At 37.0% G+C, this 15,429-nt stretch overlaps 1 protein-coding gene across 1 annotated transcript in view; it reads right to left on the bottom strand.

Moving 5' to 3' along the window:
- Positions 1–3,553: 3,553 nt before the first annotated feature.
- Positions 3,554–15,429, bottom strand: part of gna11b (guanine nucleotide binding protein (G protein), alpha 11b (Gq class)) — a 46,382-nt gene continuing 34,506 nt past the window's right edge. Inside the window, exons 3-7 of the mRNA XM_084118603.1 lie at positions 14,654–14,808; positions 10,265–10,393; positions 7,047–7,176; positions 6,779–6,932; positions 3,554–5,403 (exon numbers count right to left, since the gene is read on the bottom strand). Of these exons, the coding sequence (XP_083974729.1) occupies positions 5,213–5,403; positions 6,779–6,932; positions 7,047–7,176; positions 10,265–10,393; positions 14,654–14,808 (759 nt within the window). The 3' untranslated portion in view covers positions 3,554–5,212. The remainder of the gene's footprint in view (positions 5,404–6,778; positions 6,933–7,046; positions 7,177–10,264; positions 10,394–14,653; positions 14,809–15,429) is intronic.

Below are 15,429 nucleotides of genomic sequence, written 5' to 3'. Positions count from 1 at the left end.
GCAATGTGCAGATTTTTAACACTTCAACATTGCAAAGAAAACAAGTTACAAGACAATCAGCAAGTATAGGAACAAATTTATTTAAATTTAAAACAGATACTTTATAATTTTTCTTTTTTTAGAAGGCGGTTATGAAAATCATTTCCATGTTTGAATGAGGTTCAGGCAACAGTGGTTGAAATGAAACAAATACAAATAAAAACAACAACAACAAAAAAAATATGGCGAGAATGTCGTAAAATAAATTTCCACTATGTTTCCTCGTCTCGAGGATTTCGATGTTTGTCTGAGCCCAAAACTCCCACCTGGACAAAGAGCACATGCTTTAATAATTACAATTCCTTAAAAAGAAGAAAAAAAGAAAAGAGAAAAACAGCAGTTTATCTTCTAACTTAAATACAAAGTAAATCCGTTTACTCTCTTATTTAGTGTTTTACTCATTTTTAAAAGGAGGCCGCGTCTTATTTCACGGTCCGCATGTGATTTGGACAACAATTGGCACTTGTTACGAGTCAGTCTCAGAGAAGGGGATTGGCACGCACAATATTATACAACATTTACATTTGGTATAATTACAAAATAAAAGGGTAAAAAGAAGCAGAGAACGAATGAGAGAGAAAACCCAAATAAAATGTACATGATCGTTCTGTCATAATAAAAAAAAAAGAGAAAATATTAAAGTGGTCCTGGACATAACAGCTTTCAGGTAATGTATTACAATAGAAGAACAGGGGATGAAATCAAATTTGAATGAGTCAGAACTTCAACCATTTGACCATCCATCACACAGATGCATCTAACCGTACCAGTAAACATACTTACATGGAAATAATGTAACTGTCGTGTCTGCAAAGGGGCAGCAAATCCAAAAGGAGCATCCGAAAAGATTCATTGAATCAAATTGAAACCATCATGGATTGATCTTTAGGTGCCTACACACTAGAGAAAGCTCTTACAGGAATGCGGAAGATTCATTTTTGAGTCTCTGAAATGAAGCGAATACTGAGAATTTGGTTTGAGCAATAGCAACTTCTACAGCCAAATTTCCTTTTCAGGAATAATAACATCTGGTTTAATGGCACAGACATCTGAAGGAAACTCTAGCGCCCTCTTGAGTACCGAGTGTTGCTACTTCCAGAGCAATGCAATTTCAACAAGACGGCATGTTTGCAATGCATTGGTCAAGCATCTGCGTTTCTGTATTTGTGTTCAGTATTGTTGCCCAGATGCCTTTGAGAACAGCCAAAGCCTTCATTACTGATGTTTATTCACCTGTTCACTTCAGAAACGAAATAGAAAGCCACAGGCGAACAATTATCTTGCCAACAGCGGGACGGATACTATTTTCAATTTACCACTCGTTGGACAATTAGGAAGTTGGCCAATGAAGAATATTTCACCTGAGGAAGGTTGTTATTTACTGCTGTGTTCAATGTACGAAGCATACAAAATATATGCAGGTCATTGGCAAGATCCAATAAACGAACAAAGTTTTGCCTCCAAACCTCATCGACTGTGCCCTACTGACAAAAGAAGTGTGCTTGTCACGTGACTACCAATCCTAAAATGCCCAAAAAACATCACACGGTTCACAGAGGTAGAGGTTCTTGAGGGAACGTCAAAACTGGCACAGTTATAGATATGTGTAGCTCAAACGGTCGTGCTGCGGCTCAAAGCGTTTCTAGGCATTTGCCTTGTGGCACAAAAAAAAAAAAGAAAAAAGAAAAAAAGTGCATGAAGAACAATCAAATCTATGCCGAATAACGTGCTCTTCTTACAATTGAAGGCCTTCGAACCGCAGATATAACACAAAGCAACACATTCTTATAGTGAGCAGAGCCATAATTTCGACAGTCGCAGTGAACTAACACCAGATGCGAGCGGCAAGACGCGACAAAAGCAAATAGAACCCATTATAAAAAGTGATGCTGTCTACACTGAATGCGGAGCGACAAGAACATTCCCGACAGTAAACTGGTGCCCCCTTTTATTTCTGACGTTGTGGCAAGCGGGGCGGGCCGAGAGCTGTGGGAACGGAAGGATAAAAGGAGGAGTGACGACAGAGGACCAGGCCTGGACTATTTATGTTGTGTTTTATTATGTTTACATGCGGCAGTCGTCCATGAGGGGCTGCCGCTTTACTCTCTCTTTGTTGTTAAACTTTACGTTGATCATATGCCAGTTCCCGCTTACTTCATCCCTTATCAACGAACTTTGTTACAGACATAGTTCAAGTGCTTGCGCAACTTCTGACACAAAGAACAAATGGATTTGCAACGGTCGCTTTGTCGCGTCTAGTGTAGACAGCCTCAAGCTGTTGCGGCGTGACGACTGTCGCAATCCATTTGAACACTTTAGAGTAAGACATGGTGTTTTAGATGATTAAGTGCTCAATGGCCATGATTTGCTTCAGTGTCTTCAAATCTAACTTACTACAACAACACTGCAGGATTTACAAAATGGTGTGACATTTCCAAACCCCACTTAAACACTGAATCACACGGGTCGAGTTTACAAATATCACGTCAGGTTTTATATCCATCAAGAAAGCGCTTGGGAATGCTTCTCTAGTATGACCGTGGTAAGTGATAAAATAATGAATAATGCATGAGCATTTGGTGGAATGGGTGTAAAACTGATCACGTACAACAGAAGAGACGTTTCTCTTGGTACCGAATCACACTTTGAGCTGTGACCAATTGCTTCTGGCATGGTTTTTCGTAGCCCTTGATGAAAATGAATGAAACATCACCAGTATAAAATATCAACTGTAAAAGAACCATAGAACACTTTTTTTTCTATCTGTGCATCACATACACGATGAAGGAAACAAGCTGTGAATTTAGAAAGAAATTCAAATAAAATCAGAATCGAAAGAAAAAGTCACTACTTGCAAGCGTCGACCAAATAGATCTTCAATCACAAATAAAAAGCTGTCTTTTCATATGGTACATTTCCTATGTTTGTTTTTAAGCACTTCACCTAAACATCATTTGGAAATTTAACAATAAAAAAAAAAAAAGATCTGTAGGAAAGTGAAAAGTGTGGTAAGAGAAATATATTTATAGTACAATATATTGTGTGCTTGGGGAAAAAAATTAAAATAGAAAATAAAATAAAAAACTGATCATTTTTTATCCATAATGGAGGTTTATACAGCAGTACAGACACTAGTCTCCTATTTCTGTCTCATAACATGGGAGTGCTTCAAACAGGAAACAATAGCATTCAAATTATCAACAACTTCAGATCTGGTCCATAAATTATATAAATAAAATGTTCTTTATTTAATTAATCTTTTCTTTTGCTTAAAAAGCATATTTTTTATTTTTCATATATCTCATATAACATTCACACCGCAGAGAAGGCCGTTTCGCTTATCCCTCTCTGATGTTTCCAAACGCTCTAGGTTTTCTCAGACTATTGCTCATCATAACCGTGCGCGTTGATTTTTAAAACCACATTCGTCCTCCACACGTTACCAGCTATGTGTATATCATTTGACGTATTCATAGTGACCAAAAAAAGAAAAATCAAAAATTAAAACGAAGAATCACAGTATCAATAATATTGTAATTCATAAGAAAACCAACAGAACCATATACAATTACGAAAAAGTGATTTTTTTTCTCTTTTTTTTGCCAAAGATAGTGTACCACAGACGTTTTGTACATAAGCAATAATGTGTATACGTATTTACAAATATAAATATACACAATCAATTAAGTTCAGCGCATAAATGCTTTCCTGTCCCCCCACCCTCGTCCTCCCACGTTCCCACCGGAATTTCGTTCAGAAATTCTTGAGCGAAAAATGTATGTTATGACAATAAAATAAAATAAAACCTGCATAAACAAATAATGGATTGTGTGCATCTGGGCCGCTGGATGACGACTATACCCGCGAGTCTACGGCCCGGATTCTGAATTGATAAAGTATCTGTTCATGAGCCAAAAAAAAAGAAAAAAAAGAAAAGATAACCGCGCACTAATTTATTAGATCGCGAAGTTAAAACGAAACCGGGAAGAAAGATAAAAGATAACAACCATGGGGGAAGGAAGCAATGCAATAATTTTCAACTCTAAATGTGGAAATCTGCAGAACAATACCTATCGTATGTGTATAATCCTGTTTCGCGCACATTTAAAAATCCTTAACGCTGTCTCTTACCCATCATTAATTCGACTGCTCTTATAATTTACTTTATATTCTGTTGCAGTAGAAGAAGCTATAGCTACTTATCATTAAAACGTTTTTAAAATGATCATCTCAGCAATATACACAGATTTATTTATTTTCATCTCTCCCTCACGTGCTTTTTGCTTATATAGGCATTCTTACACTATTTTCGTTCATTATCATTTTTTTTCAGATTTTTTGTCGATTTTTTTTTTTTTGCATTTGCGATGCTCTCACATGAAGTTTACATTCATCGATGCGAGTTGAAGACTAGACTCGTTGAGAGAATCATCTCTGCGAGTGAAAAGGTTCTCCACACCATCAGTGGAACCCGCTGGATTTCTAGAATCCGCCGGAATCCTCAGAATTCTAGAAGGATCCAATGGATCCGTTTCGGAACTTCTGGCACCACAGCACTAGTCCTTGTGTCCATGTACAAGTATGTAAATATGTTATTATTATTTTTTTTAGTCATTTGTCTTTTTGCAGGGCTGTGAACACCACATTTTTTCATTCATCCAGGCAGAATTCCCGAGAAACACTCGGAGCAGAGGACGTGATTGGAGCGAGTGATAGTACAGGAAGAGGAAGGAACGTCACATCCAGTTTTTCAGGCCAGCGCATCACAGATCATTCTCATCGTAGCTCCGCCAATCCAACATTTCCTTGAAATACGCGTGGCGAGTCGGAGTCTAACGCCCTTTGTCAAATCCAAGCCACGTTTCGGTGGTCAAATTTGATAAAAGGGAAAGAGGCCTTTGACGAGAGCTGCCGGGGCTGAGCGGACAGACTTTGGCAAACAAATAAAAAAATAAACGATGAGCAGGACACGTCCGTTACGATTCCGCTGGACAGAAAGAGAACAACTCTGGAAGCTGGGAAAGAGAAATGAAAAGAACGGTGTGTTTTGAAGGTGTACATGATGCCTGTGTGTGTATGTGTGTGTGTGTGTGTTGTGGACGTAGGTGTGTGCACGCTCTGTGGGTGCCTGTTCTATGCTGATTCGTGAGAGCGGTGTCGGACTCGTCACGTCTCACACCAGGTTGTACTCCTTCAGGTTTAGCTGCAGGATGGTGTCTTTCACCGCCGCGAACACAAAGCGGATGTTCTCCGTGTCGGTGGCGCAGGTGAAATGCGAGTAGATGATCTTGTCGCTGTCTGGGTTCAGATCCACGAACATCTTCAGGATGAACTCCCGTGCGGCCTGGGCGTCCCTCTGGGGCCCTACAAAACAATGTGAACATGGAGTTAAAGACTTCAGGAGACCTGGAGGAATTTATTTACTCCACAATTAAGAGTTCTTCACCTTGATCCAAACCAACTGGCAACAAGATGAATGATTAAAAATACGTTATAATGCTTGTTTTGGAGCAAAACAGTATTTATAGAGTGCAAAAGCTAACTGATCAGTGAATTTCCATGCTTTTTCCACTGAAAAAACTTTGTAGACTAGAGATATCATTCACAGTCATTTCTTGCTTTTGAAGATACAAAAGTTTGGGGTCAGTACGACTTTTTCATGTTTTTGAAAGTCTCTTTTGCTCACTAAGGCTGCATTTATTTGATCGAAAATACAGTAAAAATAATAGTATTGTGAAATATTATTAGAATTTAAAATAAATGTTTTCTACATGAATTTACTTGTTTCAAAGCTGAATTACTCTAGTTTTCAGGGTCACGTGATCCTTCAGAAATAATTATAATATGATGATTTACAGCTCAAGAAACATTTATTAATGTAAATGACAATGTTGAAAACAGTTGCTGCTTTTTTTTTTACATTCTTTGAATTTTTCAAGAAAATGTCTTATACAGCATTAGGGAAAACAGGAAAAAAAGAGAGAAAAAAAAACAATAGAACAAGGGTTATACATTCTGTTTTGGGGCAAGTATAGATTCAGATATACAGTCATTGATTTTTTACATTACAGTACTCAATCTTGCTTAATATTTTTATGGAAAACGTGATGCATTTTTTCAGGATTCTTTGATAAATAAAGAGTAATAAAAAACAGCATTTATTTTAAATATGTTGTTTTATTACATTATAAATGTTTTAATGTCACTTTTGATCAATTCAATGTGTCCTTGCTGAATAAAAGTGTTAATTTCTTTCAAAAAACCAACCAAACAAAAAACCTCTCTGTATAGTTTATAAAATGTGCTGACAAAAGAAATTTCCATGACCTTTTAAGATGCATTAATTTACATGATTATTTTTAGGCCTGGAAATCTGAAATTTCCTGATGTTTACCCACATAAAAATGATTTCTGTGATTAGCAATTTTGCAAGGTTATAAGTAGTGTAGTATTTCATCCAATATCTGGCTATTAAGAACAATTTTCTTTAAAAAGTTGAAATTACACTGCTTTATTCTGTCAATTAACTCTAAGAACTCATGGCAGATCTGTTTTGAAAGGTTAATACATTAATTCTGAGATTTTGAACAGCATTTTTACTGCTGTTACGCTCTGCACGTCTTCAAACATGTCAACGAAAAGCTAATATCATCAGCTACTAAAACACATGCATGCATTGGTACTGTCTGTATTAAACCAGTCTATGTGAAAAACCCTGTACGACAGGAAGAAGACGTACCATCAAACTCTGGGAAATAGTCGACCAGGTGGGAGTAAGAGATCTTCTCCTCCAGCAGATCCTTCTTGTTGAGGAAGAGGATGACAGAGGAGTTTTGGAACCATGGATATGTGATTATCGTCCTGAACAGAGCCTTGCTCTCCTCCATACGATTCTGAACACAGACACAAAAAATGGATCATAATATATGTCAAAATGCACAGTGAAAAAAACACTCACCCACACAGGTAAAGGTAAACACGTCTATAGTAAAAATAAAGCTGCTCACCTCATTGTCCGATTCTACCAGAACCTGATCGTACTCGCTCAGAGCCACCAGGAACATGATGGATGTCACATTCTCAAAACAGTGGATCCACTTCCTGCGCTCTGACCTCTGACCCCCTACATCAACCATCCTGAGAAACAAAGAGAGCGAGCGTTTGCATTATTGATTGGTTAAAGACATTATATGCATCAATAATTCATGACTTTACTGTGCACAGTATGCAAATCTTCTGTATGCATGGAAGGACCTTGTCAGCATGCTAAAATGCACAGCACACAACCAGAAGACGCTGCATATGTATCCCAAAATGCAATGCGCTCAACCTGAATTTACAGTTTCAAGTGTGCCGAATTCACCGACAGCGACATCTTAACTCCTTTATCTCCTCCTTGACTTATTTTTATTATTTTTTAAGACGTTTCGGATTTAAAAAGCAAGATAAGTATATTTTGTTGCTGAAATGACAGCTGGATGTACTGAATCTACAACATATCATAGTTTGTTTATCCTTGCATAATGCACATTTGTCAGTTTTACATACTCTCTAAAAAAAATAGTAGCCAGTATATAGTATATTCACGCATATACTGCATACATTGTAGTATGCAGTATGCATGCAACAACAAAATACCTTATGCATTCCATGCAATATATACAGTTTAATAGCACTATTTAAAAATAATAATAATGTGAACAAGGAAGTCAAACTGTAATATGCTACATTGTTGTCACTTGACCCTTATTTTGTTGCATGTTAAATCCAGCAAGTCCAAGAATCATCTTGCAAATAAAAATATTTTTACATAGTAAAAGCATAGTACTGTTGTTTATCACTGCATAATGCACACTTTTCAGTTTTACATACTCTTTAAGAAATAGTAGGCAGTATACAGCATATGTATGCATATACTGTACTGAATACACTGGAGTATGCAGTATGCATGCAGCAACAAAATACATAACAAAATACCTTATGCATACCATGCAATATATACTGTATAGCTACTATTTAAAGAAAGTCAAACTGTAATATGCTACATTGTTGTCACTTGACCCTTATGTTGCATGTTAAATCCAGCAAGTCCAAGAATCATCTTGCACATACAAATATTTTTTCGTGAACATTTGAGTCCAATCACCTAATTAGTCAATAAAGATAAACATTGTGCATATGCATAATGCACAAACAATAAAACTAGTATGCTAGCATGCTATTCCGAACATACCCATAGCCCTAGATTTCAGTAACATGGCAAATGTGTGCAGCCAGCACTGATTTCGGGGTTCACGCGGCGCCCCCTAGTGGAGTCAGAGCTCCAGTCCTGAGCCAGCAGTTCACAGAGGGGCCTTTGATAAATGAAGCCCTCTAGGATTGGCTGCCCAAAATAAAGCTCCTTCAGATAGAAGCGTCCTCATTTCCTTCAGCCAGGGGCTCGGTGACCTACTTCTGAACATACACACGCTCTTTAATGTAGGACGAGTCTCCACATTCACTCCGCACTTAGCGAACTTTGGCAGGAGGACAGACAGAGAGAGAGAGATGTGAAAAGATAGAGAGATGGCCGTGCGCACTCGTTTTTTTTCTCTTCCGGGAAACTCGACATGAGGTGCGTGTGGGTTTAAGACAGTTTTACAGAGATTAACAACCACAGAGCCGATGGTAATCATTTATGGAGTCAATATGGCAAAGAGGGCAGAAATAATCTGGTGTGTTTTGATGAATTTTCATATCACGTACATAGGAACGATTCAAAAACACTCTGTGAATCTCATCAGCGTCTTTCATAAGCATGACAGATTTTAAATGTGTGGGTGCACTAGATACGAAAACTTTCCATAAACTTATAGCAATTTTGTCATGAAAGGTCAATAATTAGGCCTAAAACGCTGTTGCAAAAACTATGAATCTAGGTTACTGTAATTCTAAAAATGCACACTTAAAATTTTCATTACATTCTTTTGAAAACACTCATTTTGGTTTAAACTAGTTTTATTTAGCTAGCTTTTGTCTACATAGGCCACACCCTTGGGTCATGAATATTAATTACATTATATGATGTTAGCCCTCACTAATTTACATTCCTATTATTCATTTAGCAGATGCTTTTATCCAAAGAGACGTACAAATGAGGACAACAACTAAGTGATTCATTCTAAGGAGGAAATAACATAAGTCTACAATACAAAGTTTCAGATGTTGTCTAGAAATTAGATTTGCAGAAGTTAAGTGCTAACCATGGATGGATTACAATTGACCACTTGTGCATTCGTTTAACCACAGCGACCGGATGGCAAGAGTCCTTTTAACTGGCAACACACACTGCGGCCATGCAAAATAAACCTCTTTAAAATATAATGGTCATCTTTCAAAAGAGAAACGTTGCTACGCCCCTGCATACACTACCAATCAAATGGTTTTTTTTTGTTATTAAAGAAATGAATACTTTAATTCAGCAAGGATGCATTAAATTGATCAAAAGTGACAGTGGAGATATTTATAATGTTCCAAAAGATTTAATGCTGTTCTTTTGAACTTTATATTCATCGAACAAACCTGAAAAAAAAAAAAATGTATCACGGTTTCCACAAAAATATTAAGTGGAATATTAAATATTAACTGTTTTCAACATTGATAATAATCAGAAATGTTTCTTGAGCATCAAGTCATCATATCAGAGTGATTTTTGAAGGATCATGTGACACTGAAGACTGGAGTAATGATGTTGAAAACTCAGCTTTGATCACAGGAATAAATTACATTTTACAATATATTCAAATAGAAAACAGTTATTTTAATTTGAAATATTATTTCACAATATTACTGTATTTTTGATCAACTAAATGCATGCTTGGTGAGCATAAAAGACTTCCTTTAAAAACATAAAAAACTTTTTAATACTCATTTAAATTTATGCTTCAGCCAACGACAGTGTATCTCTCCAAAGATAAAACTGGAAATCGTTTCGTGGGGTTTTGATGGCTCAATAAAGACAAACAAATCAATTGAAAAATACAACCACGACGACTTTAACTGATGTGGGGTGTGACTGGATCTTTGTAGGTCACACACTAGAAAGTCGTCTTCAGCTCAGGAAAATATTAATAACTCTCCAGCGGTGGATGTATTCTCGATGCTAACCTACATTCAGTGGGACAAAAAAAATCATTTCCTAAATTTCAAAATGAAAGCTGATTAATAATTGCCCTGTTTCCTCTACCTGAAAATGATGCTTTGAAGGTCGAACGGGTATTCAATAATCCCTGTGGTCGGGATTCGAACCCTCAGAACATCCTGCTGGGTGGGAAGGTAGGAGGACTCGGAGATACGATCCAGATCAGTTAGATAGCTACAGAAAGAGAAGGAGAGAGATAAAAACATCATTAACCCCTTTATATCACACGCGGGTGGTTTGGTAAAGGATGTTTCCAGACGTCCCAGTCAGCAGATCTCAGAAGATGCTTATTACGGTGTCTTGTGAGACAACCTAAAGAACACAACGGCTAAATAAGGAAGACAAATGGGTTTTTTTGCTTTTTTTTTTGTGTGTGTGTGGTCAAACTAAGGTTCTTTTATTTGCAGAATGTACACTGGTCTAATATTCTTGACGAATAGAAATCTCTTTATCGACTTATTTGATTTGAATGAAGAATGAAGAGAATAAAAACACCATTCGCTCCAGAGGAACATTTTCATAGTTTCTATAACTATTGGTGGATGTACCTGATTTTTGTGTGTGTTTGCTCCACGGGAATTGGGAATGATTTTAGTTTATGGGGAACTAAATTAGCTCCTACTTCTAAACCGGCTCTATAGGAACTACCAGTGATGTAAGTGTACACTGATTGGCCGAACGCATGCCATATGAAACAATGGCACCTGACATTTTTAAAAAGCCGTGTAAACACACAGTTTACATATACTTACTCCACGGACATGGAAAACAGCTATAAGACATAAACATACAGAGAGCTAATGTTAAAGTCTATTGCGATCTCAAAATTCCGGCCAGTTGATAATCAATATCAAAATCGACTGCTGGCGGTGGATCCTTTTCCTATTTAGCACCAAAACTTTGGAACAATCTTCCTAACATTGTCCGGGAAGCAGACACACTCTATCAGTTCAAATCTAGACTAAAAACACATCTCTTTGACCTAGCATACACATAACACATTATAGACTTCAATAATTCAATGTTAGGCTGCATAGATTAGGTCAGCTGGAACCGGGAACACTTCCCATAAATCCTGATGTATTCGTTACATCATAAGAAGAATGGCATCTACGCTAATTTTAGTGTCTTTGTTTATCCCGAGGTTTACCGCAGTCCGCCGGATCCAGGCCGTATCCAGATCTGATGAAGGACCTGTGCCTGGACACGACGACAACGCAGTCCTGAAGTGTCAACTAGTCTCTCCCCTGTGAAGGCCTCCTTCCCTTCCCTTTACCCCTCTACAGATGAAGCGTTGTCGGGATAATTCCGGTTCGCGTGGCTATGCGGAAGTGATAAAAAATTCTGTATTATACATTTTAAGGCCAGACAAGTAGTTTGTTGAAGGTTGGTTTGTAGGGAAGGACTACACGCCTGCACACATATATTCAAACGCACATATAGACTGAACTCGTAATACGCATGTGCACGCCATCAGCGTTCTCACTGGTTTGCATTTTTAAAGTTTGCGTAAAGAGAACTTAAGAGTTTTCTGTTAAAACGGTGTCGTGTTAGCGGCCCCTAAGTTAATAACTAATGATCGTTGCGACGGAAGTGAATCAATCAAACTAACTTTAGCTGGACAATAACTTTATTCTAGAGCTGCTATAAAGCCAAAACAATCTCTGTTACTTTAATTTCCTATTATCACTGTAAAGCCGCTTTGGAACAATCTACATAGTTAAAAGCACTATATAAATGAAGATGACTTGACTTAAAGGCTGTCGCCATTGTCTGCAGCGTTGTGTTCTATTCTCAGCCTTGATTATATGTAGCACTTTACTCTTTAAATCCCATAAAGCCCAGGACATCAAAGAACTAGAGACGATAAAAGTTGACTGTGTTGTCGCCTCTCGTCGGCTGCGTCTTGGACAAAAAGCTGCGCTTGAACACACCGAAAGGACTAAAGCCGACTGTCAACTAGCATGTGTGTTCTGCGCCTGCGCGTTAGTAAATATCTTCTATATCGGCACGCATCAATAGTCTATTTTCATCATTCAAAAAGGGAAACCGAAACTAGGACTGCAGAAACAAACCGTGAAACAAAGCAGCGCTTGCTTACTATTTTGAATATCAATCACTATCAAAATATCAGAATGTAAATTTATCTCTTTTAATTCCTTTTATAACTGTTTTAATTTCTCTTGCTTTTATTTTGTCCTTATTTTCTATGCAAAGCACTTTGAATTGCCATAGTGTGATATTTTGATTCCTTTCTTTGTAAAGCATTTTGAATAACTGTTTTAATTTTCCTTGCTTTTATTGTGTGATTATTTGTATTCCTTTCTATGTAAAGCACTTTGAATTGCCATAGTGTATGAAATGTGCTATATAAATAAACTTGCCTTGCCTTGCCAAATGAGATGTAGCCATCTGCATCCCGTTTTACCAATTAAACTACAATGTACTTGTTTTGAATTGATATCTACAGAACTGAAGAAATAAACTATTGAAACTATCAAATCAATGATCAAACATGCTTTCGTAGAACAGGTCTGATTCATTTGTGTGAACTGGTTCATTAAAAAAAAAAAAAGATCCACTGATTAATTTTGATTCCTTTGCATTTTGAAGCAAAATATTTAGTAAAATGCTGTAGTTTGTCACGGTTGACGACTCAGAACAAGATCAGAAATGTATTGAAATATTATATAAACGAGTATGTTTCCAGTTTTATGTAAATCTCAGATAGTTCTACTGTACTGATGTGACCTGTATTACCCCAACAAACCAGCAGGGGGTGTGATTCACATGATGCCAACGACTCCTAGCTTCATACATTTGTGTGTATTGATGTGGTGAAATATGCACTGCCTCCATATTTTATTGGGCCAGTAAAAGAAATAGGACAAGACTGACTGCCGCCAAACTGTTCAATTAGATCATCAGAGAGACACGGACACAAACCCATTCAGAAAAAGGACCACGAAACACTGAAGCACGTTCTTTGAGAGATTAATTGATTTGTGTGTGTTATACAAGCTGGAAGACATGTTATTTCTAAGTACAATTTGATTTGTTCCCCTTCTTTTTCCAAATTTAATAACATCTTGGATATTGGCTAGCATTAAAGAAATAGTTCACCCAAAAATGGCAATCCATTTTTACTTCAACTATCGGTTGTTTCTTTCAAGGAACAACTGAGGAGAATTTTTTTTTTCGTTATTGTATTAGTCATTTTTCCACACAACTACATTGACTAGGAATGCAGGCTTTCAAGCTTTAAACAGGACAAACCATAAAAGTTATCCATGTGACTCACGTGCTGTATTGTAAATCTTCTGAAGTCACATGATTGCTTTGCTTTGTGGGAGTTATTTACTAAAAAAATCATTCTCATTCATCAGAGTTCATGAGCAATAGCAATGCAAGGAAGCATAATTCAAACTGACCTTTTAAATCAAATCTTTTCAAAGAATCAGTTGATTTAGCTCACAAAATCAGTCTGAATCACCGGTTGATGAATCAGACAAATTCTCATGGATTCAGTGATCAGTTCAAGATCATCAGTGATTAAAGATTTCCCCACATAAGAGTTTATGACATGAACGATGACAGATTTCTCAATGGAATAACATGCACCAATGATCATTTACGATATGACCAGGAATGTGTTAAGAAAGTATGTTGACTTTTTTTTTAATTGTTAGGGGATTTGACATGGTTTAAACACAAACATGATTATGAATAATTAGGGCTGTCACTTTTGTGAAAAAATCCTGTTCGATTTTTGAGACATAAGTGATTGTAAAATCGATTTTCCATGTCTAAAGACCTTTCCATTTTTTCCAAACGCCAAATATAGGCAAATCCACGGACGACTAACAGGCGTTAGGACGAAAGTAAAGAGGGCGCTTGAGACGCGCACAAGTCAGCAATATTTCTGATGATTTACTGGCGTGAAGTTTCGTGCACAATGGCAAACAGGAGTGCAACATTCTCGAAAAACAATAAGCAGAGTGGACTGCCATAACATCAATGAAAACCATCACTGCAGGCTTCAACATGGCTGTGTTTATGGTTAGAAATGTCAAGCAAATTTCCCCTACATAGGCGATTGTAGCCCATAGCCCGAATCTGTATCTGTATGCACGAGACTGTCTGAATACCGGCAGAATTCACATTTTTGTAGTAAAAAGAGACACATTATGCAGAAATATAATTTGCTGTTATGTGTGTTGGTCAGAGCCTGCAGTTGCTGTGTGACACGCGTTCGCTGCGGGCGTATCGTGACGAGCTGGACTCGCTCCGAGAGAAGGCCATTAAAATCGGTTCCCTATTTTCGTTTGCGAAACTTGTGTTGGTTGGTCCGATCGATTGTGCAATCGATTTTCAAACGCAAAGTGACAGCCCTATGAATAATCATATTGTATTCAATGCAGAGATGATACTCACTATTTGGTGGAGTCTGACAGCTGGTACTCTCGGCGTCTGTCGTAGGCCTCTTGAATGCCTGGATCTGACCAGAGCATCTTTATGGCATTAATGTAGGGGTGGTCAAATGACATCACCTTCTCAATGTCCACCTCCTTCACCAGCATAGCGTTCGCCTGCAGTCCAAACAGATCAAAAGTGTAAGACAAAAACAACAGAAGAAAATATAGATAATCAATAGCAATGCAATAGGGCAGTTGACATTCCATGTGAAAATGAAGTGCACTTAATTGTACTGAATGTGCACTTCAAATATTAGAAGTATATTTAAAAATAAAAAATAAAAACGTACTTGAAGATAATAGAATATTAATGAAAAAAGGCCAATTAAGTGTACTTAAAATGAACACGTTCATGACTGTTTCTCAACTTTTAAAAAGTGCACTTTGTAATAATGTCAAATTAAAAGATTTATTTTAAAGTACATTTTAAATCATTATGTTAAAATCCATAATCCTTTTGTCATACATACTTATATTGATGTGTTGACTAACCTATTAAAGCACATGTTAAGTAGATGATAATTTTAACTGTAGTGTGTTACTTCACATAATATTTGAATTTAATATATTTTCAAAGTACTAAACTGCAACTTCATATATTTAAATACATGACATAGAAGTTTTACCATACAGTTTAACCATATTTCAAAGACAACAGAAGTAATTATGAAATGCAGGGCTCCAGACTGTGGCCAAATGTTTGCATTTTGCAACCTTTTTTCTTCAAAGTTACTT

This window comes from Abramis brama (genome assembly GCF_963993115.1).
Source record: "Abramis brama genome assembly, chromosome: 7".
NCBI lineage: Eukaryota > Metazoa > Chordata > Actinopteri > Cypriniformes > Leuciscidae > Abramis > Abramis brama.
The sequence above is the reverse complement of the archived record's forward strand: the minus strand, read 5'-3'. Positions and strand labels throughout refer to the sequence as shown.